This window comes from Excalfactoria chinensis, chromosome 2 (genome assembly GCF_039878825.1).
Source record: "Excalfactoria chinensis isolate bCotChi1 chromosome 2, bCotChi1.hap2, whole genome shotgun sequence".
NCBI classification, from domain to species: Eukaryota; Metazoa; Chordata; class Aves; order Galliformes; family Phasianidae; genus Excalfactoria; species Excalfactoria chinensis.
In genome coordinates this window covers 42,590,224-42,602,231 of record NC_092826.1, presented here as the reverse complement: position 1 = coordinate 42,602,231, position 12,008 = coordinate 42,590,224, and the positions used below count along the sequence as shown (strand labels likewise).

At 38.5% G+C, this 12,008-nt stretch overlaps 1 protein-coding gene across 2 annotated transcripts in view; it reads right to left on the bottom strand.

Moving 5' to 3' along the window:
- The window catches only part of CDH2 (cadherin 2), a 115,789-nt gene that overhangs the window by 21,541 nt on the left and 82,240 nt on the right, over positions 1-12,008 (bottom strand). For both annotated transcript variants that reach the window (XM_072328217.1, XM_072328216.1), the window contains 5 exons: positions 10,851-11,023; positions 6,145-6,282; positions 5,577-5,762; positions 3,113-3,369; positions 1,534-1,676 (listed from right to left, as the gene is read on the bottom strand). In XM_072328217.1, the coding sequence (XP_072184318.1) occupies positions 1,534-1,676; positions 3,113-3,369; positions 5,577-5,762; positions 6,145-6,282; positions 10,851-11,023 (897 nt within the window). The remainder of the gene's footprint in view (positions 1-1,533; positions 1,677-3,112; positions 3,370-5,576; positions 5,763-6,144; positions 6,283-10,850; positions 11,024-12,008) is intronic.

Sequence of the window (12,008 nt, the reverse complement as noted above, 5' to 3'; positions counted from 1 at the left end):
ACGTCAAACACTTTAGAGAAAAATGTGCAGAATTTGATGGAGAATTTCACAGAATCACAGAATGACCCGGGTTGGAAGGGACCTCAAGGATCATGTAGTTCCAACCCCCCTGCCTAGCAGGGCCACCAAACATACGCCTTTACTAGATCAGGTTGCCCAGAGCCCTGTCCAACCTGGTCTTGAACACCTCCAAGGACAGGGCATCCACAACCTCCCTGGGCAGCCTGTTCCAGGACCTAACCACTCTCCTAGTAAAGAACTTCCCCCTAACATCAAACCTAAATCTTCCCTCTTTTAACTTAAAACCATTTCCCCTAGTCCTGCTATTATCAGCCCTTTCGAAGAGTTTACTCCCCTCCTGGGAGTAAGTACCCTTCAGGTATTGAAAGGCTGCAATGAGGTCACCCCGCAACCTTCTCTTCTCCAGGCTGAACAAACCCAACTCCCTCCCTCAGCCTGTCCTCATAGGGGAGGTGCTCCAGCCCCCTGATCATCTCCGTGGCCCTCCTCTGGACCCTTTCCTAAATCTCCATATCTTTTTTGTACTGAGGGCTCCACACCTGGACACAGTACTCCAGATGGGGCCTCACAAGAGCAGAGTAGAGAGGGACAATCACCTCCCTATCCCTGCTGACCACCCCTCTCCTGATGGAGCCCAGGATCCCATTTGCCTTCTGGGCTGCCAGAGCACACTGCTGGCTCATGTTAAGTTTCTCATCTATCAGGACCCCTAGGTCTTTCTCTGCTGAGCTGCTCTCAAGGACAACTTTCTTTATGAACTTGGAAGAGTTACTATCATCCTTCATCCAATGCGTGATATTTAAATTCTTTCTAATACTTACTTTCAGCATGTGGATTCATACTTCCAGAGATTTTTGTTATCTATATTGAATGTGTGATGCTTTCTTAAACCTTGCTAAAGTCACACATTTATGAGAACATGTAGCACTGAATTTCTCAGTATAATTAGCAATAGTTCCTCCTGCTGTACCCAATAAAACCTACTTCCAATTCCATAGCTGACCTAGCTCTGTTATACTGTACCAGTTCGCATAATTTTACCATTTGTCTTCTCTCCAAAGTAAACAGCCTCAGCTTTCCCCTCTAATGTAAGAATAGTACTAACTACACCTGTCCATCTTTCCAATACTGACTATAAACAGCACAACATCCTAGCCACTCTCACAGGGCTGATTTCTGAGCAGAGATCTTCATTAACGAACTGCCAAAGACAAAAAACACTTTTCCCACTACACTACTGCAGTTGGAACATGGAAAAATACAATCCATGATCCCCTTCAACCAGCTACTCCCTACAAAGTCATCAGCTACTCCTGCTGTGAATCCAACTCAGCCTTGTGTAGCCTTGTGCATACTTTTTCAGTCACAAGTAGCTGGAAACTATATGAAGCCTGATACTAATACAGGCACTTCTTACTGGATATATTCTAAGAATATCTTGTTTTCTGCCCCAGTAAAATAGAATTACATAGAAGAAAGCTTTTTGAAAAAATATACAATGTTGGTACATACCATTATCAGAGGCAAGAAAAGTTGCATTATACATATTGTTTTGCACATATATCGATTCTCTGTCCAAAACAGCTGTGGTTGTTATTTGTCCATTAACAGGGTCAATTTTTAGCCAATTTGCAGGATCTGAAAGTTTTGAGTACCTGTGTATTTTAACACAAGATGTGTTATTTGCCAACATAAATACTCACCATAAAAGTAACATAGATACTTGAATTTGTATTCTGAACACATTTTTAGTAATTCGGAGCCAACATTTTACTAAATTTCCATTTGTTGAGCTTTGTCATTAAAATTCATGAAGGCATATTGAAGAATCTCAACACAGGACTGCTCTAAAGTTCCCAGCCATGCCAGTTACCACAATGCTAAACCATACAAATACCATAAACTACATATTATCTACCTTCAGACTCAAAATACTTCACTAAGGATCCCTTTTGCTTGTTCTACACCTACAGCATTAATGATACTAACTTTTATGTTATCACAGTTTTGAAAGTAGAAAAGAGGGGGAGAAGTAACAATGTACTAAGAACTGTTAACAGCAATAAATTATTCTCATGCTTTCAGTATCACTCAAACTTAATTTTCTGAAGAGGCACTGTTTTTAATGAATGTTTCTCATGTTCACTTAAAAAAAATACCATCTTTCAAAACCATCCTTCAATCTATCAAATCTTTCAAGTCTATCTTTGACATTGATCAAGTGAAAGCTATCTTAGCCTGTTAAATATATATATATCCTGAGAGTCATATGATCATGTCTACAATGCTTATGTCCAGAAAAAAGCATCCTACCAGTTACTGCTAACCAACATTAAGCAAAAATAAAATTGTAAAAATCTTGGAAGCTCTCTTGGAGAGAGCGCTCTATTATTCCTTATATTCCTCTATATAAGCTAAAAAAGCTGTTGGATAAACTCGGAATGTGACCCAAGGCTAATCATTCAGCCTTAGTTCTGTAGGCACTGATGACTTTCTGAATGAGACGTGTGTAAGTATGCTTAAAATTTCCATGATTTTACCTTATACTTCCCACTTTTCTAAATTAGATCATCTTTTAGACTTCAAATGAATTGTGAACAAATTACAGTCATAGCTATCAGCATAAGAATTTACAGATAGGCGACAACAGTACTGCAAATTGTTGGTGAACAAATAAGACTAAAACTCCTTAAGATTTGGTTCACAATTTAATGTGGTTTTGACACAGCATCAAAACTGCTAGTTAATTTAAATTGCAAAAGCCTTAGTTCATACAAGCATGTGACTGTTCTGTCTGAACTCACTGGGATGCCGAATATACTTTAACACAGGTGCATACCTTCACTCTATCTTGATAAAGGTAGCATTAGAATTTGATCCTATTTACAGATCTATGAACACTAGTCAGGTTATTTTTTCTCCACAGCCAAAAATCCATGTAGACAGTGCTGCTAAAGAGCTACAGAAGGTACTGCTATAGCTACATGTTGCAGTAAATAGAATTACTTCACAGTCTCTAAGCTCCTCACGTGCTCTAAAAAATAGACACTTCATTGTAATTGTTAAGTAACTGTAAAATGATTATATATACCTTAGAGAGGTTTGCTGCATGTAACGATCTGGGTCCCGAGCAGTGAAAGTCGTCAACATGCTACCAGCAAGAAGCCCTTCTTCTTGACGTACAAGCTTGGGGTTTGGAACAAAATATGGACTCTCATTCACATCAATGACTGTAATGGACACGGTTGCTGTTGACTGAGGAGGATGCTGAATCCCCTTAGCCAAAGGCACTTGATTTTCCGCAGCTACAGTAAGTACAAACATCCTGTTGGTCTCAAAGTCAATGGGCTGGGAAAAGAGTGGGAAATGTTAACATTTACTCATAACAGTGTTTGACATGAAAAACATTTTTACTTTAAAGCACATTTTCAAAGCAATACTTATACTGGTTTTCTAAAAAAGGAGGAAAAAGCTGAGAAGGAATATAAACAACGTAATACCTCAACACATAGCTGGGTTAGGCTTTTGCTCATCAGCAGTAGCACTTGTAAGGTTAAAACAGCTTGAAAATTTAGCATTTCTCGTATTTAACTTGTTTGAGTATTGCCATTACTTAACAGTAGTTTCATCAGAAGATGACACAAGGAGTCCCAGCTTTGTGGCACTCATTTAAGCTGATGAGCCCTGAGAGGAGCTTTCCAGTGGAGACTTTCACTACCGTAACACAGAAGGGCAGGTGTCCTATAAACAATATCACAACCATACCTAGCCCCCTAGATCATGGATTCCTATGTCCTTGTATTTTACTAGAAAGACTCTGCAATCTCCGCTAACCCCACTGCTGGTATCCCTACTGCTCCCATTTTCAGAGTTCAGGTCCCCTACAGTATGAGGACTTCCTCACTGAGCCAGGAGTTCAGTTTAAGGAGGAGTGGAGACAGTCTAAAGCTAGAGTTCCTTTGTTGTGCTGCACATGGCTTTTCACTAGATTCACTTGATTTTCACTAGTGCTATGCACTGACTTGCCTGCACTAACTATAGACTTTCTAAGGAAACTGGCTCCTGACAGCATGAAGTCACTCAACAGACAACCCAATCTTCATTACAAGTTGACAGATCAATTCAATGCACGGCAAACAGCCCCGTGTCCGGGAGGTTCTAGAAGCGCTGCTGGTCAGACTGCAGAACTGCAATTCACCACTTTAAGCCGACTTTTCTATGCTGTTTGAGAGCTTCTGATTTCAGATGATACATCTGACCCCCTTGTGAACAGACCCATCATTCCCTTTCAATTGTAAGAACAAGTTCTTTTTCCAAATGAAGCTCCCCCATGCTGCTATTTTGTTGTTAAACCAGGTCAGACGTGGCAAAGCACTGAGACACCAGCAATAGAGGGGATAGAAATTTATTTTTAACAAACTCTCAGTGAGCAAAGCTATGTCAAACATATTATAGACTTGGATGCTCAGGGTTGCTTCTCTTTTGTCACTTTAGTTTAATCTAAGTAATTTTTCAGATTCACTTTTCCAGAGGTTTCTAGTTTTATGCTATTCCTAGCTCTGAGAAAGATACGCATGTGTCTAATTACAAAGCACAGACATATAATTCTTCCTTGAAGACTGTAATATAACAATTGGTACCTCTGGGAAAGTACAGTTATAGAACAGAGAGAGTGTTGAAGAAAAAAAAAAAAACACACAAAAAATACCACCCTAGTGTGAAGTTTTGTACAGCTACAGTGGTATCTTTTTCTCACCTAGATACTGAGATGATTAAAAAAGGAAAAGAAATTAGAAAAGAAAATGAATGTTTTAATTTCCAAATGGGAACACTGGCATCTTACACTTGATTTTATAAGTGGATGGGCCAAAAGCAGAACAGGCCAGCTCAGAGATGTTACACTTATCAGAGAGTCATGAGGAAAAGTGGCTACTGCTTGTCAGGCTTAATTATAGAATCACACTGTTATTATCACTTTAAGTAAGTCAACCCTCAACACAGAGCAGTGTTGGCTACAGAATGAAGATAGACAGGTTATTCCATAAAAGGTCTTTAAATGAGGTTTTAAAAATAGCCAGTCTTTAAAAGTCTCTTGCAGAAGTAGCCTCCCACCCATCACTTTTTCCTCTCTGATTGTGACTTGACTGTTTAAATTGTACCTGTTCCTTAACGGGAACATGTTGACATAATACCAGCAGACAACAAGCATTACTACTAATGGATGCCAGGAGGTAGGAAGCTGTTCAATGAGACTAGCAACGAATGCTAAGCTAACACTTTTTCCCAGACTAATTCCTATGTTTTAGTAAATAAAGCTTCAAAATCTGTCATTTTCAACTATCTTACCTGCTTTTTAAAATTGATCACTTAGAATACCACTTAGAGCATAAGCAAGAAACATTCCAGAAGATGAATAGCTTACTTCCAAAAGACAGACAGTGCACATTCATTTTACTTTCAAGACTTGTGCTGGCCTCAGGAGTTCACATTTATTCTCAGTGTTCTCCCACTTATTCCATCTCTCTTTAATTCACTGAATTGCAGGCATCTCTTACCTTGACAACAGTTACCAACCCATCATTGCTATTTGGATCGGTCAGGATAGTAAATTGGCCTGTCGGGTCTCCCCCCGTCATTTGGTACCTCGCATTCCACGCAGGCGTGTGTGGCTGATCTTTATCTGTTACTGTTAGGTTAGCTACTATAACATCTACTCTGTTTTCTGGTACTTCACCGTAGAACTGCAAAAAAAAAAACAACAACAAAGATTTTCACCATACTGGCAAAAGCACGCAAGAGTTGTACTGTACTCCACAGGCTGGCATCCACTTTGCCTGGTGTTGGAGCATCTCTCACATCACTGGAGCCCTGATAACTTATCTAACAACACTCACCCGAGGCCAACCAGAAAACGGATGGTTTGATTCCCTAATCAACTTTTGCTTTGGGTCTAAGGAGAATACCATACCTAAGGTATATATTATATTCTGCATGTATTTAAGTCCTACCTGCCGATAAGCTATTTAATAAGTAATAAACATTTACCATCTGTGAGCATGATGAGAAAAATGGGGAACAGTTATAAATATGCATATCCTTCCATTAGTCCTACCCTGTACTTACAGTCATAGCAGTGAACTCTGGAGGATTGTCATTGACATCTGTCACAGTGATGACAGCAGTTGCTGTGTTTGAAAGACCATATGTTGGGTTTCCTTCCATGTCCGTAGCTTGAATTATTAATGTATATTGTTGTACTTTCTAAAACACAAAATGACATCAACATAAGTTTTAGACAAAACTAACATTACTGTAGGACAGCAGGTGTTTTTCAAAATTACACGTCGCTAAGCACTGAGCTCATCGTACTGTTTATTCTAGTTAGCATCATTTGAAATGACAGAAGCAAAGTTTGTACCACAGAAATAACGCACCAGGTTGCATTCAACTCTGTTGAACCACCACTTGACTTTTCAAGTAACACTGAGATAACCACCACAGAGTGCCTGCTTCCTATGTCCAAAATGGAAAATACTTCAGGCAGTTAATGCTACTATCACAGGTTTACAAACTTTTTTTTAAAATTTTTTCTTTTTTTTTTTTTTTTTAATGAGAAAACAAAACAAAACAAAACAAAACAAAAAGAAACAACAGCGAGCAGTTTGCACCACAATACAGTTAAGTCCTCAAAAGCATTTGGGAGGACTGAGCCAAGCTACATCCATTGGCCAAGCCACCATAATGGCGAAGGATTTGTCTTAGCCAGGCCTAAGTATACAAGGATAGTTGCAACTTCTTGCCATTGCTATGGAAACAAAAAGCGTCAGGGCTAACCGAGACAAGACCAGCAGGGGCAGCAGGAAGAAGGGGGAGGGAGCTACCCAGCGGACTACTTCCATAAATGTTAAACATTCAAGAGAAGATGGCTGCTGCCTCCTCCCTTGTGTGGTGTTACTTGGGCTCTGTGAGCCAGGGAGCCATGCTCCCCGGCAGGCCTGGAGGGAGGCCAGTGTTCCCAAGCACAGCCTCTTTTCTCTGTAAAAGAAATGCCCTGCTGGGAGCTGGCCTCTGACTGGTTGGCTTTGTAACACACAGTTGACACGGTTGTAGTTAAAAATAAGAATAAAGAAATAAAATTAGAAACTCTGACACAACACTGCTTGGAAGTTGCTTTTAACTCATCCATAGTTTCTACCATGAAATGAAAATGCTGTGTATACTTTATCGCTTTTCAGTTTCAAATTTAGTTCAGAGAGAGCGAGCTAGGTGCTATCATCATAAATTCAGTTCTTTCACAAAGAAAACTTGAACATAAGTTGCAGTTACTTTGAAACATCAATTTCATGAATAGTTTGCCAACACAGCCTAAATCTTTCTAGCAAAATAAAAATATTTTAAAAAAGCATAGATTTTCCGCTTGGTAACATAATTTCTCCCACTACATAAAAACTGAGCTTTATAACAAATTATTTCTCATGTAAATAGCTTAGGAAATAGAATTATTGACACAAAAATGAGTAAGGACAATGACACTGATGATATCTGACTTTTTTTTGGCAACACACTGCTGTCAAAGATGCAATGGACATGCACACTTCTATTCTGCAAATACAAGCTATAGAATATAAAGTTTTAAAACAAACTTAATAATCTTTATCTGACATTGAAGATAATTTATGTTCATGTCCTCTTTCACAAAGGAACTCCTACAAGACACTGTATATTATTGCATAAGCATCCTGTGGGTCTTTTTTAAACAAAAACAATACTAACCTTATTTACAGAGGGATGTAATATATACATTCAATAACACACACATATGTATACACATCCTGCTTTGGAAAATATACTTGCAATGTGACCTTCATAAGTCTTAAAAAAACATCCTAAAGGTTTCATTCACGACACCAACATAAGAAACAGTCAGAAGGGAATAAAAGAAATACTTTTAGTGCTTTTATCCAGGAAAAATATACTTTACTTATAGTGAAGCAATAAAATCTACAGCAGCATTGAAGTAAATCTTGCAGTCAGATGATTCTGAGTTATTGAAACAGCAGGTGCTTCTGATTCATCTGGGTCTTAGCACATTGATCCCAAGCAGCAAATTTCATTAAGGAAACTCCATTATTATTACATGGAGACTCAACTTTCACACAATCTTTTTATTTAATTCCAACAGAAGAAGCACATGGGAAATTCTCCTCAAAATGCCCCCAAAGTGAGCAGTTATGCGAGTTCTTTTCCTGTCTGTCCTCCTCCTACCCTTTTCCAGCATTCAGATACGTGAGATCAAGTGCTGGGGAATGAAACTTCAGGAAAATCAGCATGCGCACAACTTTTACAAGCAGGGGATAAATAGGGGAGGTTGCTCTTCTCGTTTTACTGAGAGTTGAGAAGCAGCCAGGAGTAAGCCTTTCAGCACGTGTCAGCAGCCAGCACAGAAACTTTGCAGCAACACATCCGAAAACGTACTGGCAGCTTCAAGAAAGAACACAGACCTCATCAGGTCAAATCTTTCCACTTCGACACAGGTCAAATAAAAAAGAGCACTTCACTGAATTAACCTCACGTGAGATAGGAATGCCTGTGTGTAAATTTAACTATCCTGCCTGACTTCTGTACCTCCAGCAGCAGAAAGGCAGATGTTTTAATGCTGAAGTGGATTCTTCCACAGCAACAATGGAAGAAATGAGAACAGCTGGAGCTCATGAAAAAGCATCTTCTGGGACATGAGTGAAAGATTCCTTCTGCCTTTAGCTGAGTACTTAAGCAATTCTCCCTTCCTGTGCACGTTCATGTGGACAATGCATTGTGTGTATTTAACCTAAAATACCAGCAGATTGTTCAAAGTTAATATGCTGCCACTTTTGGTTAGCCTTGGAGAGTTCAGTCGGACTACATGATTTTTCAAGGTCCCTTTCAACTGAACTATTCTATTAGGAATGCTGTCAGGGGGACCATTCTTTTTTTCTTTTTTTTTAATGCCTTCAACACTTCTGCTCACAAAAAGGTTTAAAACTGTACTCAGTATTTAGTGAGCCCAATTAGAATTTCACAAAGGGTGTCAAGACTCAGAGAAAACAGAAGAGCGGTAGCCCAGAGGAGGCTCATGGTTACCACCTCTGCAGTGAAGTCCGAGTACAACACAGCATTCCCCAGAGCACTGTCAGAAGCCCTGCTTGATTCAGATCTGGCTTCTGAGAATCCTGGTTGTTTTAATTAAATTGACTCTCACGAAACTCAGGAAACGAAGGAAGCAAAGCAATAGCTTGGGAAGGAAAGCAATTTATCTCATATTAGTCTAATTCAATATTTCAGTGCTTTAAAATTAATCATTAATATTCAACATGTGCAATAAATGTTTATAAATACGCGTTCGGGTATCAGTACAGTGATCCATTGGGAAAACTGACAGCAAATGACAAGTCTTCTTCCAATATTAATGTAAGCATCTAAGCTGCAAAGAACGCTTGTTTCTTCCGAGTTAAATCACAGTGAGGCTAGTCACAAAGCAATAAAATTCTGAGTTATCACTATGTGTTTACCTGTCAAAAGGTAAAAAGTTCACCTGTCAAAGATGACCAGGGGATTTTAAAAACTACAGCAGAGTCGCCCATCATTCTTTTAGCACTGCAATACTATGAAGTTCAGGGTTTTCCTTCCCTTAATTCCAGCCTCATAAAACAACAACTTTAACAGAAGCAATATTAATAAAACTTAAAAAAAAAAAAAAATAACCACAATATCTATTTGTCTGTCCAGCTTTTCAAAACTTCTGATAGCCCCTTTCAAGCTGCCAAGTGCAGTAAAATATTAATAGCCAATCAAGAGCACCCTTTTGTTCTCCATTTTTGAATAAGTATCAGCAAACAGCTAAAAGCTGAAATTCACACTCAATTAAAAAAAATATTTCAGATTCAGTACGCTAAAATGAGGTTAGTAAAAACAAAACTGAGAATCAAAGATGTGCTCAATTAAAACTTGGTTGGATTTTATAGTTTCTTTATTAAATAACAGTCATCTCTTGTGTAGTTTGAAGTGGTTCAAAAATGTAGTTAAGGACTTGGCACCTTCGCTTTGCAGTGAAGGGCTCAACACAGAGCCCTCCAGAATGGCATTTGTTTAGGATGTTGCAGGTAGCTACTTACTGACAGTTGAATTTTTTTCTTAAGTTCCCAAACGTGTGATCAGACTTTTAAGACCTATCTTTCTCTATACAGTTTCCACGACAGACTTCTTTATTTCTGAGAGACGCGTACAATTCAAATTTTACAATCAGTCATGCTTTTCCTGGTTTATTTTAATCAGCAAAGTTCAGATCACGGCATTGCTGCAATTTAGCAATACAGCATCTAGGAGATTTAAAACATTTACCACCTCTCTGTGAAGAGCAAGGAAGAAGAGAAGGGAGGATAGAAGTTCCTCTCCTGAGCTTCCAAGATTAATAAAACACAAAGCCAATCCTATTTTCCATCCACTCTCTGCTTACAGAACACAGCAAGAGGAGAGGGCTGGAGCTGAGGAAAGCCTTCCATTTCAGCACCCAGGCTGAGCACCTGAAGCCTTGTCTGCATCACCCTGATTTAGAGTGCACCCATTCCTTAAAAGCACATAGAAATTGTCTGAGGTTAATTTTCATCCATGTAATCATTTTCTCTTTTTTTTTAGCTTTGTATACTCTGGGCCTAGAAAAATGACCAGTGTCAACAGGGTGATGAAAGGAAAAAAGAGTGGGAAAGGGATGAAATACTTGCAATTACTCACAAAAATTGTGCTTTTTCGCAACACTCATCACAACCAGTCAACAGAACTAAGATCTGCCATACCTCTCTGTCAAGTCCAGCTGCTACGGTAATAATGTCACCAGTCTCATTGTTGATTGTAAACATGTTGGGAGAGGGACTGCTTGGTGCCTGTGACAAGATTCTGTATCTCAGCATCCCATTCTGTGCATTGGGATCATCAGCATCGATGGCAGTAACAGTCATCACATAGGTTCCTAGCAGCAGGATAAATAATTGATGTTATATAAACAGTTTACTCAGATTACCCAAGATCACTTACAAGCAACGGTCAAAGTATATATTTCTTTTGGTAAACTCTACACATTCCTTCTCTTACTTAAAACAAACTGATTAAACCCAAGATTCACCAACAGAGTAATTAAAATACATAACAGGAGATAAAAATACTTTTTGTTTATAAAATATCAGGTTTGCTTAGAATTGAAGAAGCTCCATAAACAGTGAAAACCTACAGTTCTGCCATAAATAACATTTCTGTAACAACATGGTTTCCCAATGTTTAGATAAAAATATTATTAATTAGGCCAAAGAAAATACACTTGATTTTCAGAATTGGTGCACATAATGACAGTGATTGAAAATGAATGTAAGTAATATTTTTTCAAAGGTCTTTTGAGATGCACGTTCTTTCCATCTTAAATGCCAAGTCAACACTGCAAAGTGAGAAAATCTATTTCTTATGCTAGCCTTTTTAAAATTTCATTTTGCACTATGGACAAATTAAGGAAGCCATCTCAGCCATAGTGCAAATGTAAACACGAGCTGATTAGACTTTTAATGAGATGAAAACAACATTTAAGAGTTTTCTCAAGAATTCAAATGCAAGTGTTTGATTTCAAATCCCAGTTTCCAAGCCTCTGAGAATCAGAGCTGGAACTGAATCTGCTAGTGTGTGCGATGTCTCTTACATCCTCAGTTGTCAAGTAAATGAACGGCAACTGCTATTATGAACCTAACTGGAAGAACTGTGACATTTTAAATAGGATTTTCAAAAATAGTAATCTTAAATCCTTCTCTGTTTTAGTTCATATATGACATAGTTTACCTTCTTTGACACGCTAAAAAGAGAGTTAAAAATGAGGTGAAAGAGTAAGACAGTATCAGAGATTTCACTCATTACATTTATGAGACACTTCTGAAAATGTTAGAAGGTGTGAAGATACACCCCTTCACTGTCTA